This window comes from Pan troglodytes, chromosome 9, assembly GCF_028858775.2.
Source record: "Pan troglodytes isolate AG18354 chromosome 9, NHGRI_mPanTro3-v2.0_pri, whole genome shotgun sequence".
Taxonomy (NCBI): Eukaryota; Metazoa; Chordata; class Mammalia; order Primates; family Hominidae; genus Pan; species Pan troglodytes.
The window spans coordinates 62605334-62622658 of record NC_072407.2 but is presented as its reverse complement, the minus strand read 5'-3'; the positions used below and the strand labels follow the sequence as shown (position 1 = coordinate 62622658).

The 17325-nt window shown below is 41.3% G+C and overlaps 1 protein-coding gene across 4 annotated transcripts; it reads right to left on the bottom strand.

Moving 5' to 3' along the window:
* Window positions 1-884: 884 nt before the first annotated feature.
* Window positions 885-16489, bottom strand: MS4A7 (membrane spanning 4-domains A7). 4 transcript variants are annotated; one of them, XM_001139246.4, is made up of 7 exons: window positions 16233-16393; window positions 11601-11760; window positions 9667-9801; window positions 8116-8172; window positions 5293-5499; window positions 2089-2190; window positions 885-1088 (listed from the first exon to the last, which is right to left on the bottom strand). In XM_001139246.4, exons 2-7 carry the CDS (start codon window positions 11745-11747, stop codon window positions 1014-1016), a joined length of 723 nt encoding a protein of 240 aa, XP_001139246.1. In that variant the 5' UTR covers window positions 11748-11760; window positions 16233-16393; the 3' UTR covers window positions 885-1013. The 4 variants fall into 4 exon arrangements, with proteins under 4 accessions (XP_001139246.1, XP_508458.2, XP_001139166.1 ...); XM_508458.6 differs by having other exon boundaries at window positions 16281-16365; XM_001139166.5 differs by lacking the exon at window positions 9667-9801 and having other exon boundaries at window positions 16233-16489.
* Window positions 16490-17325: the final 836 nt, after the last annotated feature.

The following is a 17325-nucleotide window of genomic DNA, read 5'->3' as shown; positions in this document are numbered from 1 at the left end:
TATTTAAAATAAATGAATTCAAAGACTATATATAGTCTATTTTTATTTTTATTTATTTATTTTATTTATTTTGAGATGGAGTTTTGTTCTTGTAGGCTGGGCTGGAATGCAATGGTGCAGTCTCCGCTCACTGCAACCTCCCCTTCCCGGGTTCAAGTGATTCTTCTGCCTCAGCCTCCCAAGTAGCTGGAACTACAGGTGCGCACCACCATGCCTGGCTAATTTTTTGTATTTTTAGTAGAGACGGGGTTTCACCTTGTTGGCCAGGCTGGTCTCAAACTCCTGACCTCGGGTGATCCGCCCACCTCGGCCTACCAAAGTGCTGGGATTACAGGTGTGAGCCACCGTGCCCAGCCAAGAAGGCCGTTTTTAAACAACAGAATGAGCACCACTGGTTGGTGCCACAGGATTGCAGAGATTTGGATTTACATGGTAAGATTCATGGGAGGCAGGGACATGCTTGCTGTGTGTTGAGAGGTAATCCTGCGCACTTGAGAAGATCTCTTTGCTGTCTTCCACCTAATGGCTCATGAAAAAGGGCCCAGTAGATCTGTTTCTCAGAGAGTGTCCAGGGCAGAGTAGTTTAATTATATGTAGTCTTTAATTTTTAATTAAAGTTTTCTTACAATCCCTAATATGTAATATTTAAGCAGTATGAGTGTGAAAATAATACAGAAACAGCCTGCAGAGTCACGCGACTTACCAAATTCACACTAGCATGAGTGCACATTTTCCCTTCTGTGTATCACCTTCTGCTCAGTTTACCCAAAGCAGTTTATAAAGTTTATGACCATTTTGGAAGACTGGCTGATAACATTTTACTGACTTGGGCTTTGAGGAAATTATTTTCAAGAGAAATTAAATAACGACTCATAGTAAACAAATACAAAACAAAAGCTTTTTTTTTTTAGTTTGTTTCACAGTATCTAAAATGGCAGAGATTTCAGGAAAGTCTAATCACACTTGACCATGAGTGTTGAGTTGCTTTTCCTTCCTCTGAGGCCAAGAGTTACTTATATCCAAGACCGTGAAGAACTCTTTTTGACCTGTTGGATATGATCTTGTGACTGGGTCGAGGAAAATGAACTCTAGAAAATACATAATTGGTTAGAATTTTTAAACTTTGATTTCGGAGATTAAAAAAGATAACTCATAATACCTTTTCCCCAAGTTTTGTGTAGTACTAGTTCTTCCAACTTTGCCATAATATGTAATTGCAGCAATATTAATTAAAAATAATGCAATTCTCCAGTCTGCTAATTATTTTACTATTTTAAATAGGATCATAGTTAAATCATAATTCATCCAAATTCTATAAACATTTCTTTTGTTGTTGTAGCCTTTAGGGGAAATGAAAATATTTTAAAATTATAACATCAAGAGCTAAGGGGATGTAAGGAAGAGCACAGGGAAGCATAAACAGGACAGAGACATTCTAGTAAAGTCTCATCACATTAACAAGGAAACTTGGCTAGGGAGACTCTCTCGGGAGGCAGGTGGCTGTGTTCCTGATAAAAGTGAGGGGATACGCGTTCTCATTCTCAGCCCAATAGTCTGTGTCATTCATTTTCTATGTAATTTTATCCAAGCTGTGGTTCTTTCATGAGGGGTTGGGCTATGTGATTTCTAAAACCAACTAGCTTCATATTAAGCAATTCTCTAACTGGTCTGCTTCCCAGTAGACACCAGCTGATCCCAGATGACCAGAGTGTCCTCCGGAAGGAGCCCATTTATACGAACTCTTTTTTTTTTTGAGACTGAGTCTCACTCTGTCACCCAGGCTGCAGTGCAGTGGTGTGATCTCAGCTCACTGCAACCTCCACCTCCTGGGTTCAAGCAATTCTCCTGCCTCAGCCTCCCAACTAGCTGGGACTACAGGCGTGTGCCACTGCACCTGGCTAGTTTTTCATATTTTTAGTAGAGACGGGGTTTCACTGTTAAACTCATTTTTTTAAATTATAAAAGTGGCCTTCCACATGCACCTCATGAACAATAATTGATTCTTCTTTTTGCCACTTTTTGAGATTGGATTATTGTAGCCTGGACCTGAGACACAGCAGGTATCACGCGACATGTCAGCATACTCACCCCAGGGTTGTTGGAGTAGAGCTGTTTCCACCAAAAGACAGAACTGTATGCGGCTAATAAGAGCTCCAGCACAGTGAAGACGAGCATCACCACTAGGACACCCTGCAAATCAGGACATGAATGGCTGGTACCCAAGACAAGCTAGCCCTTGTGCCTGGCTAAGAGGAGACAGGGCGATGAGGCTCCAGCAATGCAGAGAAAAGGAGACAGGGAAAATTGCTTAATCCTCTTTTCTGCTTTCTTTTTCAGATTTCTTAATAGATGAAGGGAAATAAGCAGCAACGGCATCATCTCAGAACTTTGGTATCCCACCTAATGATAGATGAGAGTAATCTGCCACTTATCTCTGGTTGCTTTTATTATTTTCTTTTTGACTATGGTGTTTTTATTGTCATGATGATATTTCTAGGTGTGTATTTGATTCTGTGTATCCTGCAGTGGTCTCAGTGCATTCCTTCAATCTGAAATCTCATGTTTTTATTAAATTCTAAAAAATTTCTAGTTATTTACTTTTACATATACTCTCTCTTTTATAATCTCTCACTGGGACTCCTACTAGATATGTACTGAACCTCTCCACTTCCCTGCATCCATCATGCCTTTTAGGCTTTCATCCATCTTTTCCAAACACACATAATGTGTTGCGTTCTGTGTGATTTAATCAAATCTAAATTCCATTTCACTCTTTGTTTCCTTGAATATATTGAATCTGCTGTTTAACTGATCTGCTCAGTTTTTAATTTCAAAGACAATTTTCATTTCCAAGTATGTGATTTCATTTTTTTCTCAAATGCACATATCTTTTTTTTCCTTTACTGTCCTTTTTTTTCCATTTTGGTTTCTATTACTTTTTTTTTTTTTTTTTTTTTTTTTTTTTTTTTTTAGACAGGGTCTCATTCTGTCACCCAGTCTGGAGTGCAATGGTGTGATCTCAGCTCACTGCAACCTCTGCCTCCCGAGTTCAAGTGATTCCCCTGCCTCAGCCTCCCAAGTAGCTAGGATTACAGGCATGTACCACCCTCCCTGGCTAATTTTTGTATTTTTAGTAGAGACGGCATTTCACCATGTTGGCCAGGCTGGTCTCAAACTCCTGGCCTCGGGTGATCCACCCGCCTCAGCCTCCCAATGTGCTGGAATTACAGGTGTGAGCCACTGCACCTGGCCTGGTTTCTATTACTTTTTAAACATCTTTAATGATTTAAAATGTATTTTCATAATAGCCTTGTTCAAATTATTATGTTATCTCCAATTCTTGAGCTTCTGACTTTCATGTTTCCCCATTTGCTGCCGCTACTCATTTTTTTGTGCTGTTGTTATGTTTCTCATAATATTTTGGTTATTAGATAACTTCAGTGTGTAGATGGTGGTAGTGGTAGGGTTCTTTGATAGGGAGGCATCTTATAAGTTGGGTTTACGGACATCTCCTTAGATAGTAGTTTTAGATTTGATTCTGCTAGAACCTTAGAAGTTTCACATATCTCGTAACAGTTTTTAACTTAATGCTTTTATTTGAGGTTCCCCTATTCTATATGTAATTATGAATTCAGATGGCACACTTGCACAAAGCTTAGTGAGCTGACGGAAGGTTTTCTTGAAACTTCTTGGGATGTTGGGCAGAATTTTCTTTATATTATTTTCACAAATTGAGTAAATATTCAGTATCAGCTTTCAACATATTTGCAGGGTACTCCATATGAGCTTTATGGCCCTGTCCAATGCCAAATCTTGTCATGGATGTTAAAACTGTGTGATCCTAGCCTCTAATACCAATATTCCTATTCAGACTTCCTTGGTATTTTGGCCTCAGCTCTTGTTTGATGATTTGGCTTTAGGATCCTTCTTAGCTTCTGGAACCTAAGTCATCTTTCTTCTTAGATTTGTTTTTCCTTCTGCCCTCCCTTCCTTTCTTCTTCCAACTTTGGCTATATATTTTTTAATTTTTAAAATTTCATTACTTTTGTTCAGGTAATTGCTGTGTAAATTAACAAAGAGTAGGCCTTTGGAGTCTGCTTAGTCTGCTATGTTGCAACTTCTCTGATATTGTAGGAAGTTCTTTTGGACTCCAGTTGTGTCAGAATGGGAGGCAGTTTGGGGTAATGAAATTCATTTTCTTTAAATTAAACCCCCAATATGCCTCTCCCACCCCCATTGCTTTACCACATGTCTGTCCTACACCAGGATGACACTATCTACTGGGTTTCCTCCAGACGGGTCTCTGTGCTCTTCCACTTCCTCAAGCTCCTGAACCAAAGGGGTTGCTTTTGACAATCTCTGGGTCACATGAGCAGACCCACAGGAGTGCAAAAGCTTGCACACATTTTCTGAGATTTGTGAGATAGATGGATCCAAGGGAATGAGAGATACTACCTTGGGTTCCCTGTGCTCCTACTAGGAGGATTCATAGAGGAAGAAGTCTTTCTTCTTAAAAGGCCACTGGTTTATGGTTTTAACACCATGATACTATATTTATAGGATTGAATAAGCAAGGCTTGTCACCACGAACAGGTAGTGATCATCAAGTTTGGGAGAAAGGTGCCAAGAAAATGCTGCCCAGAGAGGTTGACATTTTTTCTAGAAGTCAAATCCGCTGTCTCCCTTCCCACCACTCTCTGTCAGCCCTGTTAGACCAAAGTACAAAATAACTATGTATTTGGACTTAAGGTTCAAGTTTTGTGCCTAACATAATGTAGCATACAGGCTTGCATTTGAAGATTAACTTAAACACCGTACAGCCTCTGCTAGTCCTCAATTCACTGATGATCAGAAGACAAGCATCTTTAAGGGGTAGGGGCATCCAACCCCTGGAAAAGAACCCAAAAGAATCCCAAATTAAAATATAATTCAAATGAAGAATATTTCTGCCTGTGATGAGTAGGAAGAATATTTCTGCCTGTGATGAGTACAACAAAGGTTGTACTTTAAGAGTTAAACCCATTAAGGTTGGAATGTTTGTGATTAAGAAAGACCAGTGGAGGGATAGACTCCCTACTGTCCTTCTTGATTTCCTCTTTTGACTTTCTATAATACATCCCCCACACCATGCAGTCAGCAGACAGGCCTCTTCCAACCACAGGTTTTTGTTTTTTTCTGTCTGTCTCCAGGCATTCGGACCGACCAACCAGAGACTGCCAGAAAAGCAGAGAGTATGCAAAGGGGAGACACAGAGATTTCACATGACAGGATATTCAGTCTGAAACTACTCACTGTTAAACTGACACTGGTCAGGAGACAATCTTTGATTTCATATATTGGATAATAGTACTCCGAATAAGGCAATGAGGATAGATAATCCGTTTCTGAGCCACAATGTTGAGAGGCAGTCCTCAGGGCTACCATGCTGTCAGCAAGGAGGAAGAGGCCTGCTCCTGCAGTAACAGAACTCACTGCATTTGAGGTCAAGCTGCTCAGGTCCTGGAAGAGAAACTCTGCATTGGGTTCTCATCACAGAATCAGCACGTGACACTATTAGTCCTCTGTCCATTGTACTGCAATGGTGCTTCCTTGGGTCTGTTTCCTTCCTGTTTCCTTGTGTGGGCACAAACTGTGTTTTATTCATCTTTGTATCTCTTGTAGCTATTTAGTTAATCATGTGATATAATTAGTAAATGCTTATTGAATAAGAAAATGCATGGATAATTCCTCCTTAGGGAGAGGGGTTCTGGCCCATTGACTCTCTATAGCACTCAAGATAGAGACAGTGCTGCTCAGGTCACTGCCAACATCTCCCATGACTTCCTCAATAGCCTTAGAATCATTCTGTTGCCTTCAGGGCTTCTAGAATATGGACTTCGGTCCCCTCTGGTAAATTGAATCCATGACTTTGATTTACATAAAAGAGCAGCTTCAGAGAAAAGGTGGAGGCAAACTGGAAAAGTTGGAAAACCTATCTATAGGTCTGTGGGAACATAAAATAGGCTTTCAATTGACAAGCAATTGATCTTGAATTGACAATCAATATTTGTTCAATATGACAAGCGTATGCCTTCGATTTTCCTAAGTGACAGGGCATGAGGCAGAGGCACATGGGCTTAGACCCTGTGCTTCTCTCTCTACCCATTCACAAACAGAAATATTATCAGACTGTAGCCACTTTTCCCACAAACCTTGGAGGGAGAAAGGGAGGAAGCAGCTATAAAGCCTTTGCTTCTCTCCGTAGCAGCCTTTCTCTCTTCCCTGCCACACACCCATAGAGGTGATTTAGGGAAAAGCCACATCCTGACTCAAGAAGATACAGGGCCTGGCTAGGCACAGATGAGGACACATGGATGGTGCATGAGGCTGGTATATGCTCCTGATGATTGAAGCTGCAGTCTAGAACCCAGGATTATGGAAGAGGGTTTTGAAGAGTTCACAGCATTCATTGGTTGGAGTCATAGTTCTGGACTTAGAATCTGAAATCCTCTCCTCCTATCCCAGCTCTGTCACTGACCCATCTGTCACTGATCCATCTGTGTGCTTGAGCAAGTCCTTCTTACTCTGGGCTTCAGTTATCTCTTTTATAAAATGTGGAAGATGAATCTTCTGATCTCAGAAGTGGCTTCCCAAATGCACTGAATACACAGGAAGGGAAATCTATGCTTGGACTTGACAACAATGTGGGCTCCACAAGTGGGACAAAGAACAACATGTGGGCTCCATTGCTCATATGGTAGCTTTGGGCAAAGATACTGCCCACTGGGACTACTTTTCCTTCAAAGACTCAGCACATGAATCCATATAGCTACAGAGCTGGAGTAGAAAAGGGCAGGACAACCATCCTTCCCAACATACATTGTCTTCCAGTGATGCTTAAACAGAGAGGAGCATGTGCTGGAAACCTCGCACAGAGCCTGGCACATCAGTGTCTTTGCTAGTGAATCGTCATGCTATGGGAGAATCCTGTCTCCTAAAATGTAGAAGAGGAGTTGGGAAATGGTGTGGTGAATGTGGTTCTCATAGGCCTGATCCACCTGTAGGTAGGTATTCCAACTTCTTCAGTTTGCTTTTGTCTTTTCTCTGAAGCCGCTTTTTTAAGTAAGAAGACATACATTGGGTTTCTAGGGAGGGACCAAAGGTCATATTCTAGATGCACTTAGGGCAATATAATAATTCTAAAGTTGTTGAGGAAGCCAGGGGTATGTTGGCAGTGGCATGAGTGGTATTGTCTTTGAGTTTGGTGCTGCAATCAGTGCTGACATTGCAGACATCCCCCTCACCCCTACTCCATCACCCTCATTTTCTCCCACCTTACTTTAAACTGATTTTTTTTCTCAAACATCCAATTATCAAGCATGGGTCTTTGGATGGAAATAGTCTCCTCCAGCCTGGATGAAGATGGCAACACCCTCTTCTGACAGGGGAATGAATGCCTCCCCACCTGATATTTGACTGAAAGAGGTTTATTTCAGTTGCTTAAATAGTAGAACTTTGAAAATATATCATGGACTTCTTTCAACTTGTTACCATGGTCACAGAGTAGGGTAAACCAGTTATTCTGGTTTGCCTGGGGAGTAAGGGGTTTCCCAGGATATAGGCTTTCTGGGCTAAAACTGAGACAGTCCTGGGAAGACCAAACAATTGGTCACCCTGACGCTGAAGGGCTGGAATTTGTGTGAAGTCCCAACTCTATGAATGGGGACATTTGGCATCAAAAAGAACCCCAAGAGGCAGGTTTTATAGAAAAAAGTATCTGTAGGCTCTCTCTGGGATGGGTGGCTACCTTATTCAAGGTCAAGGTTACAAGCTATAAAGAGTCCATGGTACATTTAAAAATGTACACTTTTTAAATAACTGAGGTAAACCTCCTCCAAGCTTGGAATATAATCCAGGAGCAACATTGTGTAGACGAAAGAGCACTGGTCTAGAAGGCAAGAAATTTGGGCTCTACTCTTGGTTCTACCAATGGGACAGCCAGGAAAACCTGGGCTTCCTAGCCTGTTCTAAGCTTTTTCTCTCTAAATTGTAAAATAGGGATTTTTAAACTAGAAGAATTAACTCTGATGTTCCTTCAATTCCAACCAGCTGAGATTTGATGGTCCTTATACTTACAAAGGGCTTAGTTGATTGTTTTCCAGAGATAATTGAGAGGGATCCAGTAATGCCAAACTGCCCAGAAGAGAGAGAAATGATCAGTTCAGTTGTCTTGTGGAAATGTACCCACCATGTCACTGTCAATCACTCAATCAAAAAGTGATGTTGGAAAACTTTTAGGGAGAGAACACTGCAGAAATCTTGTGGATCTATATTGCTAGATAGGCCTAATTCCCACCTGATATAAGAATGTCTATATTGACTTTGAATGACATGCAGATGCACAGAGGGGTTGGATTTGTTTTAGTGGAAATCACTAGGAACTGAGGAGGCCTGGAGAAAAGGTGTACCTGGGAAGGAGAAGAGTGTTACTAAATTACAGGGTTGAAAGAGAGGAGGTTGAGATGGACCAATGACTTGAATGGATAGAGAGATTGGAACAGCCAACAGAAGCACTCAGGAAAGAGGCTCTGATGGGACAAGGTGCAGAAACACATGGACTGGAAGTTATTGGTGTATGTTGCTTGAGTCAGAATGGGAGTCGAGGAAAGTGGGAAGAGCAGGCTCAGACATGAAGTCTTTATCACAAAGCCCCAGAAATCAGTATTTAATCTCAGTGGTATTAAAGATCCAGCTGGCAGAGGAAGGGTATTCTGAGAAGCTGAAAAGTTGCTTAAGTGTGTGGCTTGGATATTGAATAATCACAGGCAAAGAGGGTCCAGTATGAGCTAACGCTAGCTTCTCTAAGGAGATGTGGGGCCCACAACCACTGGTTACAGGAGAAGTCAAGGACAAATTGTGCTCTGGGGCAGGACCAGGGCCTCCTTATGTGACTGCACAGTTTGTGTTCACACAGGGACTGTATCCACACAGAAGTGGTACCTTAGTATAGTTCATTTGCCCAGAATATTTGCTTTTTATCCTTTGTACCAAATACTACGTGGAGAAGAAATAACCCTTTGTGGGAAGTGTGAGTCTACCCTGGCCACTCTCTAAAAAATGGATCTACTGGGCCCTTTTTCATGAGCCATTAGGTGGAAGGCAGCAAAGAGAGTTTCTCTAGTGCTCAGGGTTACCTCTGGACACACAGCAAGCATGTCCCTGCCTCCCATGAATCTTACCCTTGTTAATCCAAATCTCTGCAAACCTGTGGCATCAACCAGTGGTGCTCGTTTTATTGTTTAAAAATGGCCTTCTCACTCTCTACCTGAAAAGTTGATTATTCTTACAATGGAGGGAATCCAATGGCCTCATCAAAGCCTCAAAGAGGGATATGGAAAAGCATCCACTTTTCTAGAGGTATGCTGTAATGCCAGGTAAGAAATTCTGTGCTGGTATACCCATTGTATTACCATTCCCTCTTGCCCCCTGCTCTGCAGGAAGACAGATTAAGTCTCTCTGCTGCTCTTCTTGAATAGGGGAAATGTGATGTGGGGCAATGATAGAAGGAAAGTCGAGGCCTTGCCGCCTTTTGCCTCCTGGCCTCTTGGAGTCTGAGTCACTCCACGACTATGCACCTGGTTAGCATTTATAAAGCATGTCCCCTCTTAGAGTCCCCATTCTACTCACACATAGAGCTCCTAAAAATGGGTACCCAGACATCAAAGTGGTGGAAATTGCGGGATTGAAGTGGGAGGGGTAGGGAGCAAAAACCAAGATGGCCCCCAGACTTGAAATCAACAGGCAACACAGGATCTGGACAGTCTACAAGAGAGAAGACAGGAAATCTAGACTGCACTTCAAACAGATAAAAGTGATTATTTGAATGCACATGGTAAAGTATAAAGAGTATAAAATACATTATAATTTGTTATATTAAAGAGGAAAAATGTTACAAGGAGCCAATCGATATGCTTCTAGAGGAAGTCATGTATAGCTAACCTCTTCTTTTCTGATAGGATTATTAAACCAGCAAATCGGAAAGTGATCATACACACATTTTAACTTTTTTTGAAAAAGATACTTGACAGTTTTTAAATTTATTTTCTTGAAAAGTAGATAAAAAAGTTGTCCAGTGAGGTGGAAATAGAGAGCAAACTTTTCACAGGAGTGTTAATGAAGAGATTTTTCAGTTGAAATTAGATAGAGCAGGTCATCTCTTCTGCTGTAATTCATCTTATTTTGTTCATCATTGGATTTTAATAATAATTATTTCGCAAGTGGAAGAACTGAAGTTTAGCTGTTAGCTTGCTCTAAAGCCCATGCTTTTGCTCATAGTTTAATGCATGTGCAATTGAAAGATGATGCAAACATAGGAGAAATAAAAAAAGAAGTCAACCATTCACATCATCAACAGTTATTGAATACCACAACAGGTATGTTGTGTGCCAGGCACGAGGGAATGAAGCAAATGAAAATCACTACCATTGGCGAGCTTATATGTGTACTATGTCTTGTCTGTAAAGGTACAGACAAGTTCCATGCAAGGCAGAATAGAGTTAAGAGCAAAGTAGTAGGACATGAGGCTTGTGAAGTACTGGAGGCATGGTGCAAACTATGTAGGGATTTTTAGGCTATGTTTTACCAACTTTGCTTTTCATTTTGAGCAAAAAAGGAATCCCACTGGATAATTTTGAGCCAGGAGAATACATGATCTAACTTTCATTTTTAAAACATTACCCTACCTGCTGTACTAAGAATAGATTGTAAAGAAACAGGGCAGGGAGATCCATCTAAATAGGCAGTGAATAGGACCTGGGTATTATAAGAGGGTATTCAAAACCACATGGAGATTAAAGTTCTGGATATGAAGGATGATGATCTGGGACACTTGGATGTCTTATAGTTACTCATATGAACGGGGAAAAATGGGTCATGAGATTAGTCTTGATCATCTCATCTCAAAATATTTGAAAAATAAGCTCAAAGTTAATTTAATCATATTGAGTAAAATCCATATGGTTAAATAGAAAATTTTTACTATACTAATGACAAAATAAGAAAGACTAATTTGTGGCTGGGCACAGTGGCTCATGCCTGTAATCCCAGCACTTTGGGAGGCCAAGGCGGGCAGATCACAAGGTCAGGAGTTCAAGACCAGCCTGGCCAATATGGTGAAACCCCATCTCTACTAAGAATACAAAAATTAGCCGGGCGTGGTGGCATGCACCCATAGTCCCAGCTACTCAGGAGGCTGAGGCAGAAGAATCACTTGAACCCAGGAGGCGGAGGTTGCAGTGAGCTGAGATCGTGCCACTGCACTCCATGCTGGGTGACAGAGGGAGATTCTGTCTCAAAATAAATAAATATATAAATAAATAAAATAAGAAAGACTAACCTGTCAATTGTGAAGCATGCTAGTGAAAAAGATCTAGTGGTTTTAGTTTCTAGAAACTGCTACAGAGCTTTAAGAGTCTTCCCTTAAAGCTCCATTTCATGTCCTCATTAGCCTGGAGTCAGCCAGAAAAGAGTGAAAGAGTTTCCCAGACCCACTGTAGATCTGTAGTCTAGATACATTTACAAAGTATTTTCTCAGTATTCCCCTTATAATGAGGTGGACTTACCCCAAGAACGGTGGTTTCTGTTGGCAGCCCGTTCTGCAGGTAATCTTCGTTTTGGTACATGTGTCCAGGTTTCTCTCTTTGAGGGATAGTGATGCCCTTTGGTGTAAAGCTGTGAGAAACCGCCATGGTTTGGGATTGTAATAGCATGATGCTGATGATGCTGGAAGAGGCATCAAAACTCAGTTACTTCCCAAGGTTTGACTTACAGACATAAACTTCCCAGGGACCATACTTTGTAGGAACTTAAGAAGGTATTTGCCATTATTCCAAGGCTGGTTGTCCTTCAGAAACAAAACATGGGGATCAGTGGAGCATTGGAAAGTGGGCATGCTGGGCACAGTTCATCCGTTGTGGTCAAGAAGCATGTCACTGGGAGAGTACTGTACACATTTTGAGGGGTCCCACAATTGAGAGGTGAGCAAATCACATAGAACTTGCTTTGTAGCCCTGAATGTGTCCATCTCCCTCTCCCTCCAGTGACCTCTGCTTCCAGCTTCCCTTCCCTATCTCCTGTGTCTCTGCTTCACTTGTGCTACCTTCTCACACCACATCTTCCAGGATTACACTTTTATGCTACACCTGCACTGATCGGTCTTCTACTCCAGTCTTCATTTTGTCTTCATAAAAATGTTGAGGATGAATGCTGTTCCACTTTCCTTTCCTATAGCGAGATGGCCTGTCCCATCCGGAATCTTCCTCCTTGCTTATATTGGCTTCGTAATTAGTAATGTAAACATTTACTTAACTCCTGCTGAATTCCAAGCATTAGACCATTGCAGCTCTAATCCTTATAACAACCCTGTAACTTACATGTTATTAAATCAATTTTATACATTAGAAACCTGGGGCTAATAAGCTCAAGTGACTTTCATTGAATGAAATAGTCACATAAAGTACTTAGCCTGGCACTTAGAATGTGTTCAATATATGGTAGCAAATATTAACAGCCTGTGTTTACATGACTGGATTGAGACTTATCTGGCTCAGACGCTTGTGATATTTTTTTCTCTATGCCATGTTAATTCTCCTCCTGTTCCTCTTCCTTCCTTTCTTCCTTCCTAACATTTCCAGTTCCCTTGTAGATTCCAGGAGCAAGTTGTCTGCCACCACTAACTCAGCAGCATTGCTGGGCCTCTGTGGTGTCAGCAACAAGGCTCAGCACCTGAAATGTTGCCCAGATTTGTTTTCAGCTCAACATTCTCCCTACTGAAGGCCAGAGTTTAGTTAAAGGCTTGTCATCCTTGAAAGGTGCCACAGCTCTGCTACCTGACATTTTGCCTCAATGTGTTGGTGCTTTAGGAATGGTTCCGGCCTCTCTTGGGTGGAGTGAACAACATGTAAAAATTGGAAATGACACCTAGAATCTCTTCCTAGTGAGGGAGATGGAAAAGTGCACTGGGATGGGAGTCCAATGCCTAGGCATCTAGTTGCACATCTGAGCATATGTCTTGGAGTCCAGTCGTGTGTTCAGATCCCATATCCACCAGTTACTGCTAAACTCACCCTGGGCAAGGTATTTTCACCACTTCATAGGTTTGTGGTACAGGTTGGATAAGATGACACATATAATGGACTCAGCATAGGGGGAGGCATGTGATAAACTCCCAAAACATATCAGTTTTATCTAATATTCATTGGAAGCCCAGTTCTGATATTGATGAGCTGGCCGTAGGCAGGATACTTTCCCTCATTCATCCCCAGTTTCCTTATCTGTAAAATAAGGATAATGACACTATCCTGAAGGACTCTTGTGAGGATTTGAATGACACACGTGAGTGTCTTTTGTTGTAACTCTCTGAGTTTTATCAAGTGTTCCGTAATAGTCAATCCATGTTTGGACCTCCATTTTATTTCTACTCCTAGATCTGTGCCTTAGTCTAGTTTCTCATGCTCTCCGGGCATGAGATACTTTATCTGAAGAATTATTAAACCTAAAGTTCTCTTTGTTTAAGGAGATAGTTTTCATTTCTTGGAATTTTGAAATCTGGGTAGAAGTGTGGGTGAGGTTACATGTCCTATGAGGGGAATAATGTTGAAGCTGAATCCCTGCAGTGGAGTCAGGGTGAGCCTTCCAGCACATCTTTAAAGCCAGAGAAGGAGAAAAAGTGTCAGGCTTAGAGAAATTCTAGGTTCCAGAATCAAACAGTAGTTCATGATAAAATGATAATCATTGCTAACATTGATTGGGCACGTACTATGAATGTGGCATTCTATTAAGAGCTTTGTGACAGTCTCATTTAATCTGCAGTCTCAGAGATGGGTGCTGAACTTTGAAGATAAGAAAAATGAGGCTTGGAGAGGTGAAATAGCTTGTGCAAGATTGCTTATCTAGCAGGTAGTGGAGGCAAGATTTGGGCACAGGCCATCTAACACCAGAGCTCTTCTATATCCCTGTAGGTTTGTTCTTGCCCGGCTAGCTACAACTGGTTCTCATCCTCTCTATTCTTCCTCCCCTATTGTTGAAGCATTGGCTGCCACTCGTCAGTTCCATATCCTCTCCCAGGGACATTGCTGATCTTAGGGAATATAGGTTGAAGATTTCTATTTCCCAACTTGCTTTCATGTTGTAGAAACTTGGCTTTCACCTTGCTCTGTGTGGCTCAATAGCCCAAATATACCAACTAGACTCCTTCCTACTAGTCTTCGTCACCAGCCTCCTGAGTTCTGGGTTCCTTTCTTTATTTTTCGAATCTCATACCTAAGGACTGCAGAAAATGCTTGATTCTCAGCCTGAAGCTAGGACTCGAAAGTTTAATTGATACTTTCAGGCTATAGCCTATCTGAGACCATGAACATTTATTTTCCTTTGTTATTTCTTAACTGTTTGTTCTGTTTGAAAGAGTGCATAAAGTACCACCATTACAAGGGAATACAGTTTGAAGAAGAAAACAAATTAGCTCCTTAACTTTCAACTGCCACCCGATCACTCTTGTTTCCTATGCACATATTCTTTACATTCTCTCTTCCCATCTGTCACTTTATCTCTCTCCTCTTTATATATGTTCACAGACATTCACAATTCTACGGAAATAGTCATTCTATCCATGCCATTTTATAACTGTTCTTTTTGTACTCAACATTATTCTGTAGACATCTTTGACCGATGAATAGAAATAATAAAAAGCCTAAATTTAAAAGCAAATGATAGATTCTGATACATGGCACAACATGGATGAACCTTGAAGACAATATGGCAAGTGAAATAATCCAGTCACAAAAGGACAAATATTGTATGATTCTACTTATGTGAGGCACCTAGAAGAGTCAAATTCACTGAAAGTAGAATGGTGGTTGCCAGGGGCTGGCGGGAGAGGGGAATGGAAAGCTATTGTTTAATGGGCACGGAGTTCCAGTTTGGGAAGACAAGAAAGTTCTGGAGTTGGGTGGTGGTGATGGTTGCACAATGGTGTGAATGTGCTTAATGCCACTGAACTGTACACCTAAAAATGGTTAAGGCTGTGTGCAGCGGCTCATGCCTGTAATCCTAGCACTTTGGGAGGCCGAGGCGGGCAGATCACCTGAGGTCAGGAATTCAAGACCAGCGTGGCCAACATGGTGAAACCCCGTCTCTACTAAAAAAATACAAAAATTAGCCAGGTATGATGGTGAGTTTCTGTAATCCCAGCTACTCAGGAGGCTGAGATGGGAGAATCGCTTGAACCTGGAAGACGGTGGTTGCAGTAAGCCGAGATCACGCCACTGCACTCTAGCCTGGGTGACTGAGCAAAACTCTTTCTCAATTAAAAAACAAACAAACAAACAAACAAAAAACAACAAAAAAACACATGGTTAAAAGGCTACAATTATTTTAAGTATATTTTACTACAACCAAAAAGCCAAATGGTATATTTAAATAAATGGAGGTCTCTAGATTCATTTAATCAATCACATGTTCATGACTATTTAGGTGGTTTCTATTTTTTCTTTTTGCCACTATGAACAATGCAATAATGAACATCTTTGCACTTTTGTGATACCTCCTGCATTTAATTATCTCAGAGTGATGTATGGAAGTGGAATTATTACATTTAAATCTATGACACTTAAATTTTGATACACGTTGCTACTTTTAGAAGGAATCCTATATAACCAAGATTCTTTATGTTTCACAAAAGTCTCCAGACTGATGCTATCATCTCCAAACACCACAGTCTGAGAGGATGCTTTGTCCTTCCACATTCGCCTTGAGGAGATAGACTGGAGGGACCCACAGCTTTCAAGACAGCTCTAAAATCCATGCTTTGAAGATAAATCATGACATGGAGGTCAACAGCTCTGCCCAGCAATTTTCTGTATTACAGAATTAGAGTAGGACCATGGGGTTCTAATGCAAGATTCAGTCTAATTGCACAGTGTTTGTTGAGAGTAGACTCTGTGTAAGACTGAGTGACACACCAGGAGAATGCAGAACATTGAGGAAAATCACCTCAATGAGGGAAACCTAAGAATGGTTTTACCCAATTTTCTTATTTGACAAGTGAGTAAACTGAGACCCAAAAAGGAGACTGAGCTGACGCTCCAACTCACACAGGTGGTCAGAATCAGAGACAGGATGATAATCCAATTCCCTGGCTGTCTTTTCAAAAGCACACAATCTTCCCCAAAAGTCATGATCTAAACCAAGGTGTCTACCTGTTCTCGCAGCCTGGTCCTGTGTGCTGTGGCTGGGGGTCAGCTCACCTCTGGGGAGCGCTCAGCTGGAACCTCCCACTGGCTGTTCCTGCCAGAACGATCTTGGTGCTCTGCTCTCCAACCTCTGAGACTTCCTGTCCCTTTCTTAGAGCAGTATTTATGATTACACAGGATGTGAATTTTGCTGTAGTTACAGACAGTTGATATATAAAAAGTGCCTCTGCTTCCTCTTTCTAAATTCTGAGGTCTGGCAAAATGACACAAGATAGAAGTGACACATGAGAAAAAGACCTTTGTGCAGACTAGTGATTTGTACGGTCCCAGTTAAAATTCATTTTCCCTACTCCTACATAGAATTATTTAAGTCATCTAGTTTTGCTTAGCCTGAGTTTTCTTGTCTATTAAATAAATGGTGGATGGATAATAATAATTCCACTCTGTGGGTGTTGGGAGAATTAAAGAAAAAAGATGCAAAGAGTTTACAAAAAGTAGACAATAAATATTGATAATAGTAATGTTAGTTTTGAATTTTGGAGAATCTATTCTCTCACTTTCCAGGCTCTTGGTAAGCTGAAAGCAACCTGTGGAAAATTCCGTGTCTCCTTGTTACTTCTTTTGGGTGTTTCCATTCTCCATCTTTGGCCTCATGCTCAGGGAAGTCCAGGCACATCTTGGGAAAGATGCCAGTGGATTGGCGTCAGAGGCAGAGTCATGAGGCTCCACACAAGCTCATATTTGGGGAAGTATTTGTTGTTGAGGGGACACTGTTGCCACTTTCACATCCCTTTTAAGGCTTCTTGTAGACTAGCCATTGTTCAGAAGGGTAGGGTTTAAGATGGCTCTGGGACATGCAGCAGCTGGCGGCACAACATGCTCCATATACAGTCTCCATTTCCTGAAGGGTGGCAAGGCTATCCCCTAAGAGAGGAGCAAACCTAAGCCTGGGAGATTTAAATAACTCATAAACTACTTGGAGGGTATTTTAGTCCAGTTCTTCTCCAAATGAGGTGATATTGCTGAAGGAATCTGCCCCCAGTCACATGTCTAGTCTGTGGAAGAGGCAGGAATCTAATTCACATCTCTTGGCACTGAG

What these genes read in the sequence shown, in the direction of transcription:
- MS4A7 (XM_001139246.4), bottom strand. Translation starts at nt 11,747, where the DNA reads ATGCTATTACAATCCCAAACCATGGCGGTTTCTCACAGCTTTACACCA. An exon ending in CAGAAACCACCGTTCTTGGG is followed by an intron (nt 9,802 to 11,600) that starts GTAAGTCCACCT and finishes TCTCTCTTGTAG; the next exon opens with ACTGTCCAGATCCTGTGTTG. An exon ending in AACAATCAACTAAGCCCTTT is followed by an intron (nt 5,500 to 8,115) that starts GTAAGTATAAGG and finishes TTTCTCTTCCAG; the next exon opens with GACCTGAGCAGCTTGACCTC.